At 37.3% G+C, this 22,743-nt stretch overlaps 2 protein-coding genes across 2 annotated transcripts; both read left to right on the forward strand.

Moving 5' to 3' along the window:
• The first annotated feature begins 167 nt into the window (after positions 1–167).
• atp13a1 (ATPase 13A1) lies at positions 168–11,415 on the forward strand. Its single transcript, XM_042005157.1, has 25 exons — positions 168–646; positions 2,113–2,202; positions 2,506–2,769; positions 2,870–3,025; positions 3,397–3,466; positions 3,557–3,663; positions 3,760–3,889; positions 4,024–4,079; positions 4,223–4,349; positions 4,505–4,642; positions 4,794–4,914; positions 5,051–5,208; positions 5,512–5,687; positions 5,984–6,094; positions 6,197–6,322; positions 6,404–6,512; positions 6,741–6,934; positions 7,176–7,272; positions 7,359–7,543; positions 7,730–7,844; positions 7,952–8,148; positions 8,274–8,416; positions 10,115–10,226; positions 10,315–10,458; positions 10,560–11,415. Exons 1-25 carry the CDS (start codon positions 293–295, stop codon positions 10,668–10,670), a joined length of 3,591 nt encoding a protein of 1,196 aa, XP_041861091.1. The 5' UTR covers positions 168–292; the 3' UTR covers positions 10,671–11,415.
• A 1,207-nt stretch (positions 11,416–12,622) lies between these two features.
• Positions 12,623–20,544, forward strand: LOC121652917 (kinetochore-associated protein DSN1 homolog). Its single transcript, XM_042006058.1, has 11 exons — positions 12,623–12,686; positions 12,919–12,955; positions 13,038–13,305; positions 13,413–13,486; positions 14,305–14,377; positions 14,485–14,563; positions 14,682–14,732; positions 14,884–14,955; positions 15,074–15,221; positions 19,873–19,960; positions 20,057–20,544. The coding sequence occupies exons 1-11, from the start codon at positions 12,661–12,663 to the stop codon at positions 20,137–20,139; spliced, it is 999 nt and encodes a 332-aa protein (XP_041861992.1). The 5' UTR covers positions 12,623–12,660; the 3' UTR covers positions 20,140–20,544.
• Positions 20,545–22,743: the final 2,199 nt, after the last annotated feature.

A 22,743-nucleotide genomic window follows, 5' to 3' on the forward strand; every position in this document is an offset into this window, starting at 1 on the left:
CATTGACATTAAACGTAGTTTAAACATTATACGGAAAACTAAAATGGGAAAAATAGATTTGTTTTAAGGCAAGATGTACCGACGTCTCTTTCAACGGTAGTGGCGTTTATCGTTACGTGTCCTTGCGTGTTTACGTATGCGGAAGCCAGGATTGGAGAACGGGCGATTCAGTAAACGGGTTTCGAAGGCAAGATAGCGCATTGCTCTGTGTGTCAAATCGTATTTCTACAGGCTGAAGCACGACGGGGTGGTGGTGGGTGATAGAGGGGGCCATAGGGGTGAACAGAGTACAATGAACGACGCCAAGAAAGACGGGAATGTGGGCGCAGACGGAATACGAGGACCGGGTGAGCTGCAAATGGCCCCCTCTTTGAACCACAATCAGCATGACAACGGCACCGGCGACGAGCTGGTGAGCTCGGTGACGTTGTACAAGCGAAGGCCCCGACTGCTACATGGCACGGTCCTCCCGTTCCTGACTGTTCTGTACCCGGGGTGGCTTTACGTTTGGTTGGGAGTCTACGGTGCCTCCGAGTATCCGGAGGCAGGCCTCCTTGCGTTAGCCGCAATCGGGATCGCGCACGTCTTAACAGCACTCTCTGGTTATTGGTCTGTGCATGCGCATTGTTGGCTTACATGTTCAAAGGTAAACATAACTAAGAACAATTTTAGTGTGATGATGTATGGGTATCCCAGTGTATAGAACTGTTTTCTCATATATTTTGTTTTCCCCAGACCTTTTGCATGAAGGTTATAGTTAAGGTGTAGAATAAGCCCAGGTACAGATGTAAAACCAAAATTTGGGACCCAGATAAAGTGACCCAATACTTTATTAACTTTGTTTTGTTTTATCCTCTACTTGAAAGATGCCAAAGTCCTGCATTTGTTTTATTATTATTATTATTATTATTATTATTTTTAGAATGGTCACAGATCTGAATAGCTGTTTACCAAAATGTAAGTTTATAGATAGGGTGGGAACATTTGATAGTTGTAATAACAGAAATAGTTTATAGTTTCCTTAAATAGCACTAAGAATTTTCCTGACAATACTCAGTGAGTTTTCTTACTTACTCATCAATAATTATTTAGTGCCACGGGAGCCATTTATTCCACAAATCACTGTATTCAGAATTTATTACTCTTATGTACTGATGCATCAATTTCAAATTCGGAAATAACATTCACTACAACCCCTGGCAAAAACGATTGAATCAATACTATTGGAGGACATTATTTAGCTGTTTTGCTTTGTAATAAATATCATAAACCATTGAAGTGGCATACAACTATTTCACTTCACAGATAAACATTCTAGCTTTTTAAAACTAAAATGTAAAAATGTGCAATTGATTAGATTTTTCCATATTTTGTTTTTACAGATAAAGTTAATGGAAAAAAAATAAATGTGAGGAAACAATTATGGAATCACAGTGATTTGTTTTCTTATAAGAAATAGCTAAATTGATCTACTTGTATATGAAAAACAAAGCAGATGAAGAACGTAATATTCTTTTCTGCCAAACAAATATTATATGTTCCTTATGAACATGAAAATGACTTGTTTAGTTTAATTTTGAATAATTTAAGTAATAACTTAAGTAATTCAAGTCAAAACTTTGGGATACCATTTAAAAAATACATTAAAGCTATTCTGTTGTTATGATTGCAGTTAGATACTCTTAACTATGATTTTATTAGTGTGTAATAATTATTGTGTTTTCGTTTTGTTTTGTTTTAAAAAAACACTTTTTATCCAAAATTGTTGTGGGTTGCCCTTGCAGCTTCTCTGCCATGTTGTATCCCAATGTCACTTTAAGAGGCCATAAAGGGACTAAATAAACTCTGGCTGAAGAGTGGGTCTGTGCTATTTTTTGTGGCTGCCATAGTTTGGGGAAATGTGGGGGTTATTTATTGGTTTCAGCTCCTTGTCACTTCATGCTACATACTTTAATACTTTACATCATTTAAGTATGTTTTTTACAATGTGCCTGAAACTTGAATTGGAAAAATAATGATATTTTACAGCATATCTTATTCGAGAGATATACATTTCAGAAAGCTGTACAACAGCAGTGTGTTACTTTGTCATGTGTTTACTTGCACATACAGGAGCCAGATCCAAACAAGGCTACGCTGGCAAAGGTCATTCCAACCCCCAACAACGGTTCTGCTGAGCTTGTTGTTTTACAGAGAGACCAGGTTAGTTTGCATCTGTAATGACTGTTTATCCCATGTGTTTTCATTGGAAATACGTATTTGAGTTTACATTCTGTTTTTATGAAGCTCAAGGTTTTGACACATCAGACATGTCGCCTCTTTTCACTAGTTGTTTAAAAGCTCTTATTGTTGAAACAAATGTCTTAAATACCTCCTACTGTATAATAAGGTTACTATAGGTTTGTTTTGGATTGGGTTTTACAACTGGTTAACATTCTGTGCATATTTCCTTCACTTTAATGCTTTAATTGAAACTTTTTGTCCTTTTCTTATTCTGATCATCAGGACGAGAATGGGGAAAGGATTTTATCTTTTGAGTTTCAAAAAATCCGCTACATCTTTGACTACAAAGAAAAGAAAAGTTTCCTTCCAATAGCATTTCCCATCAGCAACCCAATGGGTTACTTTCAGTCTTGGCGTGGCTACCAGGAGGAGACCGAACTCAGAGCAGCAGAAAAGCGATATGGCACCAATCGTGCCGAGATGGTGGTGCCAGATTTTCTAGAGCTTTTCAAAGAGAGGGCCACAGCTCCTTTTTTTGTCTTCCAGGTATGCATGTGTAATGATGCTTAAAATTTGACTGGTTTTGCTGTAGAAGTGTTATAAATGTTTGTATCCCTCTGACGATACACACTCTTCCATTCATCAGGTTTTCTGTGTTGGACTGTGGTGTCTGGATGAGTACTGGTACTACAGTGTTTTCACACTATTCATGCTGGTGGCATTTGAGGCCTCCCTGGTCCAGCAGCAGATGAGGAATATGTCAGAGATCCGCCGCATGGGAAACAAACCATACATGATCCAAGTAAGCTTGATCAACTTTTAAGTTATCATATTATTATTATGATAATACTGAAGTACAATACCTGAGCAATTTTGACACAGTATGCATCATTAGTGATTTGAATTTAACAACCGAGGACAGACACGGACAAACATCTTCAAGCTTTAATTTAAACTTCACTTCTATAAGTAAAGCATGCTTGGAGAACATCTTGGCATCAGATGTCACAGGGCACCCTTAGAGCTTAGAAATTATTGTCTCAGGGGATCAAAGCTGTTTTGTAAGCAGATAAAGGAACAAAAAAGGGTGGTCATCATTTGTCATTCTGGGTCATAAATACATTCCTCATTTGATAACAGCATACCAAATTAAGTGGTTGTACTTTATGACAGGTATATCGTAACAGAAAATGGAGACCTATTTCAAGTGATGAACTTGTCCCTGGAGATCTTGTCTCAATTGGTAAATATCCTGTCCCAGTTTTTATGACTTTTACCATGAATATTAGTTTGACCTTTTGTATGCTTAAAATGTGCATTCTCTACTATTTAGGGCGTTCACCGCAAGAAAATTTGGTACCATGTGATGTGCTACTAATCAGGGGTCGATGCATTGTGGATGAAGCAATGCTGACTGGAGAGTCCGTGCCACAGATGAAGGTTAGAAGCTATTTTTGTCATATGATTATAAACTGTGTAGTTTAAACAAATAATTTTTTGTCCACCAAACAAATAATGACATTATAATGTGTGCAGGAACCAGTGGAAGACTTAGACCCAGAGCGGATTCTGGACCTTCAGACAGACTCTCGCCTCCATGTCATCTCTGGTGGGACAAAAGTAGTCCAGCATAGCCCCCCTTTAAAGGCCAGTGCTGGACTTAAGCGTAAGTGCTGATACTTATTAAAATTAGTCTGTTAAAAGGAGTATGTTACTGTTGAATCAATACATTTAATAATGCATCTATTCTAAATAAGTTTAAAATGAGCTGTACTCTTAAATTTTTTCCGTTATGTGCAGCTGTAGACAACGGCTGTGTGGCCTACGTACTGAGAACAGGATTTTATACCTCTCAGGTAAACACTGCTTCATATTTCTACACTGATGTGTCTTTTTTTTGACCTGAGATGTTTTGTTTTTAAATTCTGTTTTTTGAAACATTGTGGAGGAAATTTTGAGACAAATATTAAATTATGCGTGCTGCCAAACTTGCTTTCAGGGTAAACTGTTGAGGACCATTCTCTTTGGTGTGAAGAGAGTGACAGCAAACAACCTAGAGACCTTCATCTTCATCCTCTTCCTGCTTGTGTTTGCCATTGCTGCTGCTGTATATGTGTGGGTAGAAGGTAAGGGGCACAGAATTAGCTCAGCATGATGGGATTTTTATTTAACGTAGATATCATTGTAGTCAGTCACTGCTAATAAGTAGAGACGAGAGACTTAAGTTGATTTTCAAAAGGATGTTTTTTTTTTTTTTTTTTTTTTCTTGTCATCCCTTCAGGGACCAAGGATGTCAGCCGGAACCGCTACAAGCTGTTCCTGGAGTGCACACTTATCCTCACTTCAGTGGTTCCACCAGAACTCCCCATAGAGCTTTCCCTAGCAGTTAACACATCTCTCATTGCCCTGGCTAAACTTTGTAAGTATATTTATTTTTCTGTCCAGTTTGATGATTGAATATTTATTACAGCAAGTGGAAAAAGCGGCATATGGGATAAAACTTGTAACAGCAGTGTTTTTATTCAGGTCTCTCTCTTTTTTTTCTTTTTTTTTTTTAAACTTGTGCACAGATGTGTTTTGTACAGAGCCGTTCAGGATACCATTTGCAGGAAAAGTAGAAATTTGCTGTTTTGACAAAACTGGAACACTGACCAGTGACAGTCTGGTTGTACGAGGAGTAGCAGGCCTCAGGTAAATCATTCCCCCTGTCTTTTGCTAGACACTCCAAGAAGTTGCAAACTCATAACATTATATTATGGTTTTGGTTTGTTAATGCAGTTATTTGCATTATAAGAAATGAATCAATTGGTATTTATGATAATGACAGACAGGGAAAGGAGGTCACACCAGTCTCCGAGATACCCGTTGAGACACATCGGGTAGTGGCCACCTGCCACTCACTGGTTACACTGGATGATGGGCAGCTGGTAGGAGATCCTCTTGAGAAAGCCATGCTGACTGCTGCCGACTGGACTCTTACTAAAGGTATGCTCTAAATGGACAAAGCAGGGCAGTGCCTTGTGTAGAAGAGATCATCAACTATATATGCTCATGTTGGTATTTGACTGCATACAGATTCATCCTTGGTACATTTGATTTTAAGTTCATTCTTTCAAAGTAGCACCAAACCTGGTGCTTTTTGAACAGGTTGACATAATTAGAAAATTGCACCTTAAAGCAGGGCTGTTCTTCAGATCCCATAAACTTTACCTGTAAGTGTTAGTAATTTGTTGCATTTGTTCTTTAAGTCAAAAAGCTGAAGTGTGTTAAATGATTCTTGTCTCTTAGATGAAAAAGTGTTCCCACGGGGCATCAAAACCCAGGGACTCAAAATCCACCAGCGTTTTCATTTTGCCAGTGCTCTGAAGAGGATGTCAGTGTTGGCATCCTATGAAAAATTGGGCTCAACTGAACTCTGCTACATCTCAACAGTCAAGGGTGCTCCAGAGACTCTCAGAGGAATGGTACATACTGACAGCATCTTCTTGACATACTCACATCCTCTAGGTGAGGTGTATGCAAGTTTGGTCCTAGACATCTGTGGCCCTGCAGGTGTTGGAGGTTTCCCTGTTTCAACACTCCTGATTCAAATAACGAGTCGCAGAGCCGAACTTGATAATCTGTTGGATCCATTTCATTTTAATCAGGCTTGTTGAAGCAGCAAAACATTGAAAACATGCAGGACTGTGACTTTTAAGGACGGAACTTGCCTACCCCTCCTTTAGCCTAATTAAGCATATCCTAACATGGGTGGCTGTAGTTTGCAGAATGCCCGTCAAGTTATGATGAAGTCCATAGAGAGATGTCACGGGAAGGAGCTCGAGTTCTGGCTTTGGGCTATAAAGAGATTGGACATCTCAGTCATCAACAGGTTCAGATTTAATTTTTAATTAAACATTCAGAAACTTTATAATTTGTCATGTTTGTAAACAGATCTGTTTGAAACTGAAATTAATCTGTTTGGTTCATATAGGTCCGGGAGATAAGTCGCGAAGCTCTGGAATGTGATCTTCATTTTGCTGGGTTCATGGTTGTATCTTGTCCACTAAAAAGTGACAGCAAGGCTGTAATCAAAGAGATTCAAGAAGCATCTCATCATGTAAATAAGCCGATGTCTCAAAATTCCAGATACATAGAAGCAAGGTCTTATGATGGTTAATTCCACTTCATCTACTTTCAGGTGGTTATGATAACAGGAGACAACCCTCTAACTGCTTGCCATGTTGCAAGAGAGCTCCATTTTATCCAGAAAGAGCACACACTTATATTGCAGCCAAGTTCCAATCATGGTAAGATGGATATCTCTCTTTTACAATTACTTACATTACTCACATAATGCAATAGGTGTTTAAACAGAGGACATAGACAAAGAGTTGAATCTTTATTTATTTAATCTTTATTTATGCAGATAATCTCATTGAAAGAAAGGGTTTTGTTTTCATGGGAGACCTGTCTCAAATAAGCATACAATTTAACAAAACTGGTTTCCAACATATCAATGTTATTTTGTTTTCCAGGTGAATGGCAGTGGGAGTCCATTGATGGCAGTGTGTCTGTATCACTTCCCCCTCCTTCCGTTTCTTCTTTTGTGTGTCAGTACGACTTGTGTGTAACAGGGGAAGGGCTCACCAGATTGAGCTGTGACCCCCGGCTTCTACATACCCTGTTGCCACATATACAAGTGTTTGCTCGTGTCAGTCCAAAACAAAAGGTACGTCATAAAGCAGCATAAAGCATCCTGAAAAGTCCCAAAGACAGATGATTGTCTCTGTAGTTTGTACCATCACAGTGCAGCCAATAGACACATTTTCATTCTCACTTTGACAAGTAATTGGATCAGACTCTCTTGTGCTTTTTGAGATGCATTATTTAAAAAAAAAACATTATTATTGAGTAAGGCATGTAGGTATTACTGTAAGTAACAGTGATTTATTCATTCCATATACATTTAGGAGTTTGTGATCACCAGTCTAAAGGGACTGGGTTATGTGACATTGATGTGTGGTGATGGCACAAATGATGTGGGAGCTCTTAAACATGCTCACATAGGTAAGATTTATCTGTCACAATTAACAAAACAAATTGCTATGATGACCTCCGCAAAAGTGAGCACTGATGGATTTGTTTTTCCACAGGTGTTGCTCTGTTAGCCAATGCCCCTGAACACATGCCAGAAAAAAAGAAGCGTTCAAGAGAAAAGGAGTCATCCACATCAGAATCCAGACCTTTACCAGCTGTCAGTTCAGGGGCCAAACTGAGCTCCAGGGCAGCCAGACAACGAGTTATGGCACAAAGAGAAGAGCAGCTTGCTGCACAAAAGGTCATTGCTTTGCTGAAATTACAGGAGCCTTCTTCTTAAAACATGTTATTTTAAAGGAGTCACTAAATGACATCCAGTTTCACCCTCAATCGAATTAAATTTATGAACAATAAAATTATTACTAAACTCAAATAAAAGATGTAGTATGCTGCACTTATTGTCAGATGTTCTTTTTGTCTCTAACAGGAGAGGATCAATCAAGTCTTACGAGAACTTGAAGAGGATCAGATACAAGTAGTAAAACTAGGTGATGCTTCCATCGCTGCTCCCTTCACCTCAAAGCTCTCCTCTATACAGTGCAGTGAGTAGCACCTGTTTTTAATCTTAAATCAAACCATAGTTTACAAATATTAGGACATGAAGCTGCCACCTTCCACCTCTGAAGCCCTTTTCTTTTTAAATCCCCAGTCTGCCATGTAATAAAGCAAGGCCGTTGCACGCTGGTGACAACACTCCAGATGTTTAAAATCCTTGCACTTAATGCCCTAGTGCTGGCCTATAGTCAGTCTGTTCTCTACCTCGAGGGAGTCAAGTTCAGTGATTTTCAGGCAACTCTGCAAGGCCTGCTCTTGGCTGGATGCTTCCTCTTCATCTCTAGATCAAAGGTAGGAACTGAATTTGAATTACATGCAGATTCTACATTTTCCAAGAAAGACCCTTTTTTTATATAAATACATCTTTGCTATTTTTGAAAACAACCTGATTAACAACATTCTCTTTGACTCTGCAGCCACTTAAAACATTGTCACGAGAGCGGCCCTTACCCAACATCTTTAATCTGTATACAGTGTTGACTGTGCTCCTACAGTTCGCTGTTCACTTCTGTAGTCTTGTGTACCTTTACAAAGAAGCACAAAGCAGAAGTCCACCCAGGTAAGCCAAAGTAAGACAGAAGGACACACCCCAACCCCCACTATGAAGACTATGTTTACAGTACATAGTATTTAGTACAGTCGGCTCATCCATATGCTGCCTAGTTGGTAACTTTTTTTTTTTTTTTTTTTACAGATAATTCATATTAAACTAACTTCACTGTTGTTGCAGCAATAACCTAAATGATTGTGTAAAATATCTTTACACTGTTACCTATTACGCATATGCTGTTTTTATTTATTTCTTCTAAATAATCCATGTGAATGACAATGAAAAAAAAAATAATTGTCAAAATTAGGTTATATAAAAGTCTGGTTTTTATTGAACAAAACTATAAAATAATTAAAATATTTTCTGGCAATCACTCTACATACAGTGTTCCAAATTGTTCTTTGTAACAGTTTCACAACATTAAATATGTTGTAAATAACTGAAAATGTTAATTTGTTGTAGTTTTTGCATTATGTGTGAGATAGTTTTCTAACAATAAATTTAAAAAAATGTACAGCCTAAATTCAATAAAAATTCCTGTAAAGGTTCATGAGATTCTAGAGATACCAGCAACTTCAAATACATGCTTGCTGCTTATCAGTGGCTTTTTAACAACTGCTCTCTTCATACAATGCATTTACCTGATGGAGACTTTAATTAATATTAATCTATTTAATCTCTGAGTCACACACACATTTTAACAGTATGATAATATTGCTTAAGTTTTTGTGAAATGTCCAATGTTTTCATTCCTTTCACAAGGCACTGCACTATTTTATGCCTTTCATTTACAGAAAGACCCTTCTTTTCTCATTCTGCAAGGATAACACTTCCTTAATGTGTAACAACTTCCCAAAGTCCCTTTAATTAAGCCCACCTGGGAAACTGATTATCAAATCTATCAGATTGTTATCAGTGATCTTAACAGACAGGAGAGATAACACAAGCAAAATCTTTCACAGAAAAACTAAAACCCAAATAACAGATGAACTGAAATCCTACATGCATCATTTGGAACGCAGTGTAAAGAACCTGACTGTGTTTTCATGGGCCATTTTATATATGTTGATTTCTCTCTGACTGGAATAAATATGGTCTTTATTAATGTACATAAAAGAGATAGTACTTCATTCCTGATCCATATGTTCAATGAGGACAACTTTTGCTTTCTCTGAGTTGTTTTTCCTCTTTCTCTGATCTGCTCCTGTATGGGACAGAAAGTGAACGGAGTTGTGAAGGTCTACTTTCACTTCCCAGTTGTAGGCTTATGTGAAGTGGATAAAGTAAGGGGAAAAAGATAACATTTTCTTGGTCCTTTATATTTTAATGTATTAGCAGGTTAGCTCACAAATTTCACTGGTCAAAAGAATTTTATTGTAATGAAATACTCTGCAGCGTGTAGACATACAGATGAATGGATCCTTCTAGTAAGTGTCCATGTGAAGATTTACAACTCAGTCTTTCAGCAGATTGTTTTAAATCAAACTAAAGAAATATTTATGTTTGTGCATATAGCTTGTTTTTACCGGTTTAACATTAAATAAGAATTTCCTCTCCAGACTGTCCAAAATGTTTTCTGGGTGAAATAAAAAAAAATTTACATCCCCTCATTCAAATTTGAGCTTTTTTGCATCTACAATTTAGAATTAGATCATCAATAACATTATATGAGTACATGATAACTTTTATTAATGTCTCTTTTTACAGAGTGGAGCAGTTTGTAGATCTTTATAAAGAATTTGAACCCAGTCTAATTAACAGCACCGTGTACATAATGTCAATGGCCATGCAGATGGCCACTTTTGCCATCAACTACAAGGTACCTTCTCTAGATGCTACAAGGAGTTCATTTTTTTCATTTTTCTTCTGTATATAGTAGACTCAAAATATTTCTTTGTTTATGATAGGGTCACCCCTTCATGGAATCTCTTAGTGAGAATCGACCACTTCTGTGGAGTATTGCCCTGTCAGGTTTAGCAATTGTGGGGCTTCTTACTGGTTCCTCACCGGAATTCAACGAACAGTTTGCTCTCGTAGATATTCCAACGGAGGTGAGCTAACATTATTTTACCATGCAGTGTTTTAATAGCTTTGAAATAAATGATATGCATCATAAATTACTGTAATCTAAGTACTGTTTATTTTCTTGCAGTTCAAATTAATCATTGCCCAGGTTCTGGTGGTGGACTTCATCGTGGCTCTGCTGGTGGATCGTGTCCTTCAGTTTCTGCTTGGCAAAGGAACTCTCAGGCTGCCTTCTTGAACTCAGTGCCAACAGCAAATGCTGCCCTTATCAACCAAATTGTAAAGGGAGAGAAGACTTTGAAGGGGGGAGAGAATTATAGCTGTTGAGACATACACAAGACAGCAGTCATGGCATGTAGTACTGTTCATTTTGTTTATCTCGTCCTTTGTACTGATCTGTTCCTCTTTAAACCTTTTCGTCTGTATTTAATTGACTCTTTTTTTTTTCTTTTTTTTTTTTTTTAACATTTCACCTTCTACATGTGTCCCTCCCCACTGCTACAAAATGCCATGAAGACAGCAGTATTGAGTGGAGTGAGATTGTGCCAGCCAGAGTGAAACCTACAGGCACAAAAAGGGGCATTCTCCAAGAGAATTGCAATAGTGTTTTGGATATTTTATTCCCCTTTTCTCTGATTTTGTAAAAAGTGAAAAAAGATCTTTAACAAACTTATAAAGACTTAAAAATACAAATGTGACCTCTGCCAAGTGTTTTATCAAATACCGATGGTAAGACAAAGTGTGTCCTACTTACTATCCTGTTACCAGGAATTGACACTGAAAGTAAAGTGATCCAAAAATGTCAAATACAGTGCAGCTGTTGAAAGAAAATCAGTCATTTTTTAAACCTTAGCCAAAACAAAAGTGCAATTCATTAAGCATCAGCTCTTAAAAAATGAGGAGAGTTATAAAGTTTGACACCTGTTAGCTGCTCTAATAACCATACAAAACCCGAAAGATCAGCTACAGATATCATTACTCAGGAAAAAAAGGTGCTTTTCTTGATATAGTTTAGCTGGAAAATCTGTTACAATGTAAATCAAGAATTGTATGGCTAGGAAGGACTTAATGTGCCATTAAATCCATATGGTTCACATTGTTTCTTTGAGTGACATATATAGTCAAGAATATACACCCTGGATGTTGTCACATCCACACTCTTATGAGGAACTAGTTGCAACCTCTTATTAACTGTTGGGGTTGCAAAATTCTGCTTAATTGTGCCATTTTTCATTGTTCAGGATATACTTTTATTAATATATTACAATCATTAATATCTGATGTCTCAAAAAAAAACGGAACATTTTATAAGAGGACTTGTTTGCCTCTTTGTCATAAATCATGCAATTACCTATGTAACATTTTTGTTCCAAGAGATGTACAAATGAGAATAATATTTGCTCTGTTAAAATATAATTTATAATCAAGTATGCTGCTTCATTTTCCCCAAAAGGTCTTTAAAAAATGCCAAAAATCTGAGATGGTTTCTTTTTTCGTTTTAATTGTATATTTTTCTAATACCTTTTCATTTTTAGATATTGCAGTCAATTTGTTTCACTAGATGAGTGCACTTTGTTACCATGGAACTTAATGTAGTTATGGACACATAATTATGATGTTGTGTAAAAGAAAGAAAAAAAATCTTTGTCAACGATTTAAACATTGGACCATTAGGGAAAAGGAGAACTAGGAGATACTGTAAAGTATAACAAAGCTCTTTTGTCTGGATTTAGACTATGATGGGAAACTAGAGCACAATAAGAAGTAAGTTGTATTGGGAGACTTTTATTTTCAAATTCATATTCCACTTTTAAGTTTGACATGTCATCACTGTTGAAAGCCAGAGTGCCAGAGAATCATTGCTGGAGCTGACCTTTTGAACGACTAAGTCAGCACTGCAATGGTAATTCAGAGGACCTCAATTAGTGGTCTTAATTATCACATCAAGGTCAATTCCTCAGTAACAGTTTTTACAGTTGAATCAGTTTAATTTCACTTATATTTGGAGCACTTTACTATTGTAATTAATTTGTATTATAAAGCGTATAGTATAAATTCAACTGATTTATTTAAATAAGCATGTCATATTCTGCTAATTAATCTAAGCGTTTTGTCAATATTCCACAACGCTGCTCATCCTTGAGCTACACTACATTTCCCATGATGCTTAGCACCGTAGAGGGTTTGGTTTGTTGGGCGCGCTATGAGAAAATCTATTTGAAATTAAAATGGCGGAAGAGCTGACGGAAAATGGGTAAGAATCTTGTTAAAAGCTGCGCTTTAACAAAATTATCGTAAATATTGCGTTTTACCATGAAAATGCTTTAAATGAAGCTAAATTTGAATTTCTGGCATCATTGTCAAGTTTTGGAGAAAGTATCATTTTGGTTTGACGTTCTTTCTAACTTAAACATATGTTTACATAAATATATAGCATTTATGTGTCTTTGACGGTTCTTTGTTTATTCCTAAAAAACTTCTCGCAGTTGTGGAAGTGTCGTTGCAGATGAGACTCCGAATGAGGTGAGACATGTAACGTGTTTACTCCGAAAACATTTGCTCACGTTTGCAGCATCTCAGCTAAAATGCCTTTCGTTTTCTGCAGGTCAAGGTCTGTTTAGTTACACCGACAACAAAAAGATGCTCCACCGCAAGCCCAAACTCAGCACCTCCATACAAGTCTCCCCGTACCGACGACCAGTCACCAACAACACAGACGCCAGATGCTGGGGAAGACCAGTTGGAGAAGGAAAAACCTGAAACGCAGACAGGAAACGCAGACAGGCCTGAGAGCCCTGTTGGAAGGAGAAAGTCATGGAGGAGAGCCACCCTAACTCGACGCTCTCTCCCTGCTCATCCCAACCCATATCAAGGTGGGATTGGGGACATTTTTCTTTCTGCCCATTGTAAACACCATAACGGCAAGTTATTGAGGTACTTTTTTTTGCCGATTAAATACATATTTCTTAATCTGTTCTAGCTTTGTGCAGGAACATAAGCACATCCTTGTCTCAGCAAGAGAGACTTGAGAAATTGTTGGAGGCTTCAATGAAGGTAAATGCCTATAAATCATAGGTTGAATTCTTACAATCTGAACTAAAAAATATGAAAAATATGTGTACAACACACAAGTGTCAAGGTCTTGGTTGCATTAGATTGGAAGCACATGTAATTAATTATTGAAGGTACACTACTCACAAAAAGTTTTGGATATTTGGGTTGTTTGTCAAAATGTACTTCAAATACACTATAACCTTTTCAGGTGATCTTAATTTGACCTGTAAACGTTTGAATGCACATGAACAATTGTTCAATGTTTTATTACTTATTGCATAACATGCTGTTTACTAACCAACGCAATAATTTACAACAATAAGGCTATTTGACTGGAACTTCTTTTATAGGGGGCCATTATCACTTTTTAATGGGCACCCTACAGCCAATCAGAATCGAGTATTCACCCAAACCATGGTATAATAACAAGGTGATTAACTGCAAAACAAAAGAATTGAACCAGTAAATGTTTTAATTCAATGGCAACTTGTGCTTAAACAGTCCTATTCTTCATACTGTTTACATTTTGTCATATAAGACCAAGACGACACCTAACGCATGACAGATTATTGAGACATTGTCTTATTTATTTATTTAGGAATGTTATTAGCTTTTGTTTCAATAAATTGTTTGAGGTGAAGGAATTATCATTGCGATTCTACTTGAATGCCCCACATTCATGATAAAGCATCATAGTAGCATGAATCTTTTTCATTTTCTATAAAACTCACCAAAATGTTAAATATGCATAACTTTTTGTGAGAGGTGAATGTATTGATTACATGTTAAGTCTTTGATCACATCTGCTTTTTCTTTAGTTGGCAATAGAAAGAACTCAAAATTCACTCCAGTCTGTGCCAAATATCTCACTGGAGTCTTTTCAAAAGCAAGGTTAGTTCGCTGTTTTGTTCGTATTTTCAGAGAGCTCTTTTTTAACTGGTTGGCATTGAAATGTTCATTTTAATTAATGTCTGGATTATGGTTTTTCTTTGGTGTAGTTGAGCACATCAAAACACAGTGGGGTTGCCTTACCAAAAACGTGGACAATGAACCTCAACTCCTTTTAAGTTCAGCTAGGTATTGCAACTGGTTTTATGTAGTTTGCTCTCAATGTGAATTGTATTAATTTTATCTTAGATTTTGCCTACAATTTATTATTTTATACCACATGTATGACTTTCATTTTTTGTTCCAGTGAGCCTGCAGTGCAAAAAGCAATGGAAAATGTCCAGAGAGCCATCAGCAGGTATGTTTTTCTTTGCAATCTTGTATCCTGGGGTTATGGCATTCTCCTTTAAAAAAGACACATCAGACTGTCCCGTGTCACAGACTAATTACAAAAATCATACATTCATGCAAAAAGAAATAAAAGCCATTGTTTTGTATTATGATTTTAGGATACAAGCTGAAAGTGAATCTTGGGAGGAATTGTTAAACAAACACCGAAGTAAAGCAGAAGAACTGGAAAGGTAAATATGTGTACTGTAATTAATGAATCCAGTATTATTAAAATATGTCAGAATTTGTCTTTACAAATTTGTGCAAACCATGTTTTCATTTTTATGTGTTTTTTTCGCTTTATTGTAGGCAAGTCGAGAAGGGACAGCAAACAGGCATACCCCTAAACTCTTCAACCATGGAGCAGTCCTCACAGTACCGTGTCATACAGAGTAAACCAAACTACCACAGCCTTCTCTGTCGGCAACAACCTGTGCTCCATACTATGGAAACTATTGTATGTATGAAATTTTATTTTTATATCATTACTGAATAGTCTGAAATGATACCTACAAAATCAAAAGTCATCTATAACAAAATTTATTAGGCGTTTTACCCACTTTACAAAGTTGTGTAGAAAAAAAACGACAAAAGAAAAAACAGCTTTCATCACAAGCGATGGGAATCGAAAACTAGTTCTTGTGGAGAGACGGTTCCCAGTAGTTCATTTCTTTGGAATTGTTAATCTGCCTTCCAGACGATTAAGTTTATTGATTCTGCTAGCTTCTGACGTATTTGCGTGATGACGTCAGGTACACAGGGCTCCAGACTAACATTTTTTACTTGGAGCACAGTTGCCTCTAACTTAAATTTTTAGGAGCGCAAGCAGAAAATTTAGGGGCGCACACTGAAATCGCTTTGCATAGCAAACATTCACATTTCCTCTAATTTTCACTGTATTAGTGATAAATACTTGATTAGATATTCATTTTGTAGTCGAAACAGAACGCTAATTTGTCACCATCATCCGCCATAGGGCATGGTATGATGTACATGTAGTTCCTGGCAATAAACAGCTTCAGGGACTGATACTCCTCTCCAGCCACTGTTCCCACTCCTCAGTAAGAGAAGTAGCTATTGGCTCTCCTAACAGTCGCTAGAAGTCGGCAATTAGCATAATCAGCTTAGTACATATAGTTGTAATGGATGCTGCCATAAAGAGGGATGTAGTGGGAAAAGCAAAATTAATAAATAATAATTCTGTCAATTTTTTTTTAATTAATTTTTTAAGTGTATTTTGTTTTTTAATTGGGAGTCTGCAACATGTCACAACACTTTTAACTTTTTAAATATTTTTGTCCACACTGTTTATTAATAGACATTACTATCTAATAAGCCAGTGCAGGATCGTACAGCAGCAGCTTTGTACGTTTCATTTTCAGCCTGGTCATGAAACAGAGGTGAACATCGTCAGCTCTGAATGCAGCTGAGAGCTCCCCTGTGTACGGGGAGGGGTCTGCACAGCACCCGCTCCTCATTGGGAAGAGTAAACTACGTTCATTCACCTCAGTCTCCAATAATACCAGGAAGAGTCGCTAGATTTTGTCGCTAGTCACTTAAAAAAAAAAGTCGCTAGAGGGGTCTGAAAACTTGATAAATATAGCAACAAAATTGCCAAGTTGGCAACACTGAGGAATAAATTCCCCCAAGACCCGCTTTTTTTCACACATAAGCCAATCACAGTGGTCGTTTGTCCCCCGCTCACATGCACATTGGCTGTCATCTTCTTTGTTGGTGTTTGTCTCCTTTTCTTGTATTGAAGTTAGTTTGAGTCGACAAACCAGCAGCTAATTTGTGCATTACTATGAACTATTGGGCTGAAGAGGGGAGCAGAAGTTTGTTGGGGACAAAATAAATTCAGTTAGAACGACTACAAGAAAAAGACTGGCAAATGTATTGGTCGCCATTGCGCGAGTAGATGAAAAATTCACTCACACAGTCTCACATTTTAGTCGCAAAATGCGACCATTTGGTTGCAGTCTGGAGCCCTGGTACACGCTCTTTTTTTCTCTCAGAAAATAGCTAATATGGCATTGAGGAAGAAGAGCTCCAAAGTATGGTTGTATTTTACAACAAAAAGATACTAGAGCAAGTTGCAACATGTTTAGAGTTGTGGGGAAATACCTCTCAAGCAGCGCTTTGGTACCCTGATTGGGATGGTGGTGACTCTTAAACAGGAGCTTACAGCACAGCATCTTCTGTCTAAGATGTCACTAGTAACGTAAATTTCCTCTAGGTCCTGTTGGTTGTTATGTTATAGCAATACTATTTAAATAATATTCATCTCATATTAACTTTTAGTTGACTGCAAGAGTGAGGCTGGTTCAGAGGCAGGTTCTCACAAGCTTTTAGCTACCCCTTTCATCGAGGCAGGGAGAGTAAAATGACTTACTATAAAGGAATGTCACAGAGTAGTTATTTGTGGTGAAAGGTTTGCACCCTTTTGCTACGCTGGAAGTCTGTGAGTTTCGGTAGAATAATCTGGCATGACTGAACTGAAATTTGGAATTGTCAAAATATCATTTTAGCCATTACAGCTCAGTTTTACTTATTCCTATGACATTTTCTATGAGGAGATGACAAAGACTCAATTTAAAATACAAGCCCCCAAGCGGATTATTGGTTTGGCTGCTACATTTTTGTCAGGCTGCCCCAGGGCTACACGTGTAGTTTACTATCAGGGGCCTATTGAACAAAACCAAGATAAAGGATTAAGCTGGGATATGTTGATCATCCTAGCTTAACTCATCTGTGATCCGGTTGCACACAAACAGGATAGTTGAAAGTGTCAACTAGAACCACTGTCATTAAACACTTGTGATCATTAATTGCAAGAATTTTAGATAAATTGTTTTTGATGATTTTGCAGTCATTAGAAAATATAAAATACACATCCCATATAAATACAAATCAAAGAATAACATGATTTCTTTGATTGAATAAGGATAAATCAAAGCTAATAAACCATGAATTACTTTCAAAACTGAAGTCACACAGTAGGCTACTCTACAAGATAGAAAGCACAAAATATAAGAATATCATACAACACAAGAAGAGATAAACATTCACAAAGGTCTGTATATAATACACTTCTCATGTCTGCACACTCAAATAAATCAGGGCCGATCCAAACACAGCAAATTAGGACAAATGAGTGACTGCAGGAGCCTCCCTGCAGGCCTGTATACACACAGTATGCTGCACATACTTCACAAAAGGCCAAATCAATTTAAAAATTACATCAATTCTTGGGCCATTTCAGGTCAACTTAAAAGTGAAAGCATGTATTTCAGCTGCAATAATTTAAGACATATTGGTCCCTGACTGCTGTCGTGGTCCGGAAAGATGGCAGCTTGTGGTGGCACTCTCGGGGTCCTCTCTTTCCTCAGGCAGGCCACATTTTGGAGGACGGCACATGCTGCTTTGATGTCACATGTCTCGCCTGGGCTGACCCTTAAGTGGTGAAGACATTGAAATCATGTCTTCAGGAGGTCAAAGGTCATTTCCATTTGTGCCCTTGCCTTGGCATGGGCATTATTATATGCCTGCTGTGCTTCCTGAGGCTTCGCAAACATTGTCAGGAAAAAGGCTAGCAGGCATACCCTTTGCCCACCAGCAATACATTAGAGAGTTCACCCACCATGAGCACCTGAGAGGGATTTATATTTGATGTGGGTGCAGTCCATTGCACCAATGACATTGCACTGATGTAACACAAAGCAGTGAGTATCCTACTATGACTGTTAACACATAAGTAGGCGTTTCTCTTACCTCCAATCCTATAAAAATCCTCTGATGTTGTGGAGTCTCCTGTGGCCAGGGAAGGGGATAAAGACATATGAAGACCAAGAGCAAACATTAATTCTGAAAATGTGAGTTATTTAACTGTACAATACCACAGGAAACAACAGGCCCAGTGTGTGTCCAGTATGTTAATGTAACACCAGGTTTCCTCCAGGATTTTTTTTTTTACTGTGAGGGAGAACTAGTCTCCTTATTACACTTAATGAACAGCTGATTGAGTTTGAAAATGTATACATCACATTTGGCATTTAAAGACACTGCTACATGCACAACCCCACTCTGCCACGACAAAGTTTCATGTTAAATATATAATAACAGGGTCAACTGTTTATTGCACATAAAGACAGACCCCTGTCCTCCCGTCACTCTCGAACGAGCGACAGTAGAACCGGACAGGAAGTTGAGACTCCAGTCTTCGTTTTTCAAAATTACATTATTTGCAGAGCAGTGCCACGTTTCCCGAGTACAATTTCACACTCTTATTGTGGTAAATTTGCCCAAATAGAGACTTAATGATCATATGGATCCATTCATATAATAGAATTTATATTTGTAACATCTGAACAAAAAAAAAATCATAAATCTGAAGGCAGGGTGGCTTGTGATAAACCATGGTTATCACAAGCCTTGATCGCCCTCTGCTGTAGACGGGAATGTTTATTCATTGGCTCATGTCAGTTGGTATGAATTAACATTTAAAAACATGTTAAATTATATATAAATATAAAATGTACCTGACTAGAAGTCGCAGGACCTGCCAAACTGAAAAAAGTGACTTATAGTCTGGAAAATACGGTAATTTAAATATTGTTTTTACCTTGATTTGAGTTCAGAAAAACCAGAAAATTGAAGTATGTTCCTATGTTTTTCTTTATATACTGCCCTACCAATCCTGTACATCAGTAAAAAAAACTTTTGCTTATTGATATCCCACCATAGTGGTAAAATCAGTATATGTTGGGGTAAAATAGTAAAATGAGGGAAGTGTTCTTTAGAGAGGATGATCACAAAGGATATGTTCTGACAAAAAGTTGTTTATATTGCCAACACTTTTAACCCATTCAGATTAAACAATCACCACACAACCTTGATGAGGCAAGATTAACTGTTCTAGCTTTTGAGTGATTGGTTCTTTGTAAGTATTAGTTTTTCAAACTGAATCTGATCTTGTTTGTATTTCATAACAATAAGATAATTTAATTATTCAATGTGATCTCAACTATGAAGGCTTTATCTGTACTGAATTGATTCATCATTGCTTTCTGTGTATGGATGAGTGAGTATATTTATTTTTCTGTCTGTAGATGGACACTCAACGTAAGATGATAAGAGAACTTATTTCCATCAAGGAACAATCACAGTTACTGATGAAAGTGACCAGTGGACGATTGGGTAACAATCTTTGTTCATTTCTCTGGAGTTTTTCAGGGTGTTTTGTTCACATTATTTTTAACTGATTCTCTCTCTTTTTTTTTTTTTTTAATATAGCTGAAAAGGCTGGAATCCAGGATCTTTCATCAGACGTCCTCAGGAATCTAATGTCATCACCTTTATCGACTACAACTTCATAAGCATCTGCTATGGACCAGGTCACTGTAGGACTTAATTCTGAAACTTGTACGTCTGTTTGATAATTTGATATTTTTGATTCCTCAACATTTTATTGTACTTCTTTGTTCTGGTTTTATTGTCTTTTTTTTATTATTACAGAACTATACTCCTAAGCTTTCAGTGTAAATAAAACTATTTCAAGCAGTAATGTAGTTGTTTGACCAGCAGGTGGCAGAGGGTGGCTGTGCACAAAATTGAATCAAGCTTGGTGAATGGGCTAAGTGGATTTCCTTGAAACCTTAGGTGTATTCTCACCTGTAAATCTTGAAACCATTTAAACTGCCAGCTGTTAAGAAATGGCCTAATGTAACTGACAATAAACCCACATCTTACAAGACAAGGTTATTGGTTTTACCTTCACAGAATAAATATTAAAAAAAGAAAATCAATATTGGTAACTTGTCAGAAACCAGAACAGATTCAGTTATATATATATGTGTGTGTGTGTGTGTGTGTGTGTGTGTGTGTATGTATGTCATCTAAAAAAATTAAGTGATACTTTTTGTCTTATGAATATTCTGAGCTAAACTCCCATGATGACCAATTTAGACTTTTCTTTTTAAATAAATTGCTTGTACAACAGGGACAACACAACATTAACTAGGAAGTATTTTTTTTTATTTTCCTGCAGTTTTTAGTTTATACATTTCTTAGAGGCTCATCCTGAGTTACATCTACTCTTGTGGTTCTGCATCTCTTTCACTTCAGTGTCCCTTGACCATTCAGGAGGAGGCCCCTCCCCCATAGTGACTCACCCCCATGTCTTGCTTAGCTTGGTCACTGATGCAGAACGAAGCTCTGACATTGTACCAGTCACTCAAAGCTTTGTTAGCCATCACTTGTATCTCTTGGAACCATTCACTCATTAAAGTTTATACTTTATTAGTGCGTTTGATGATCACAGTGCTAAAAATCCCCTTTTCTCATGCAATATTAGACTTCCCTTTTATGTGATAATGATTACCAACATGAAGTATGTTGGATTTTCCTTATAGCTGTATTAAAGGGGAGTGACTGGAAAGCAAAGGGGCAAGCAAAAGAGAAGACAAGCGGGGTTGTGACCGTGAGAGTTGTGAGTAAGGGAGGATGGCGCACAGCAGGAGATCGATTCTTATTTAGATGAAAATGAGGCTTGATGCTTGTGGGGTGAGAGAAGGGCAGCTTTAGCATCCAAATGAGTTGAAGTTTCACAGAAATGGTCCTTAAATGAATCACTAACAATAAGACAAAAAGTTACAAAGCCAGTGACAGTCCTTTTTCATTTAAGGAAGATTGTTCATGACTGTAATAGAAAACTATTTAAGGAATCTATTCATTTAAAATTTCATGATAAAGACTTAATTACTTAAATATGTGACATGTTAGAGGTTATAATTGAGTCTGACTTTGCTACACAGGTTACATATTTACAGTATAAACTCAGTTACAAATATGTGGTTGTGGGACAGGCAATTTCCACAAGGTCAATTTTTGTTGGTTATTTAAAATAACACAGAAGCCCGAATTGGGACCTTTGTGCTATATGCACATACATGGAACAATTACTGTTTATGTTTAGTGTATTCTGTTTTTATTGCCCCTAACTTTAGATTGATTAGTTACAGATTGCAGTAGATGGATCATTGGAGAGTCAGCATAAACCACTGCCAGTTTGGTCCAACTCCCTTATGCACACCCATCATCTCTTTTCAGAATAGCAAGGCTTGCTGGTGCTCTCCTCCACATCCATTCAGTCAGTCATTCGTCTTGGAAAGCTGTCTCTGTGATCTGAGTGATAAACAACAGCAAAATTGCCCAGTTAGCAAAAAACAAGGACACTTGTTTTCAATCTACTGTCAACGTTTTCATACTGAGAACTGATGGGACGTTTCATTCATCAGGGGTTTGGAAGCGAATGATATTCCAAGCCTGGACTGTTTTGCTTTGGGACTGGATATTGGACTTAAATTGGCACAGTACGCACATACATGCGTGTTTGACTTTTTGGCACAACTTGTATGCAGTGTTTAACACGCACACTTAACAAATCCTTTCCAATTCCTGATTTTTTTTCTTAATAATTTTGTACATATTTGTCGGCAGGGTTGTACCTTTGCAGATTAATTTGCTTTTGAGCTTGCTAAAAAAAATTAAAACGAGATATCACAGAGGCATAACTGCACATTGTTTTCCAGCTTTGTGTACATCTCATTGAAAGCTCATATGCGGCCATTCTTCGTCCTCAATTCTCTAAAGGAATATCCATAATACACATGATTATATATTTAAATCTATCTTAATGAGGGAAACAAACATTTTAACCGATTTGGATAACAAAAGCAATGCTGGTGACGTAACGGGGCATCCATTTGCCCACCCTCAAGATCTCTGCTCACCTGGAGGAAAAAATGTCATAATATTATCGAAAACTGATAAATGTAATATTTCTCAGTATAGCTAAAATTGCTCAAGCTAAAATTAAAACTAGTCTTAATGGCGCTCTTCTCTACAGTAGTTTGCCTGTACCCACCCACTAGCTCGCGCTCTGTGGTGCTATGAATTTAATGGACAACACGACGCACACC

The sequence above is a fragment of the Melanotaenia boesemani genome, chromosome 2 (genome assembly GCF_017639745.1).
Source record: "Melanotaenia boesemani isolate fMelBoe1 chromosome 2, fMelBoe1.pri, whole genome shotgun sequence".
NCBI lineage: Eukaryota > Metazoa > Chordata > Actinopteri > Atheriniformes > Melanotaeniidae > Melanotaenia > Melanotaenia boesemani.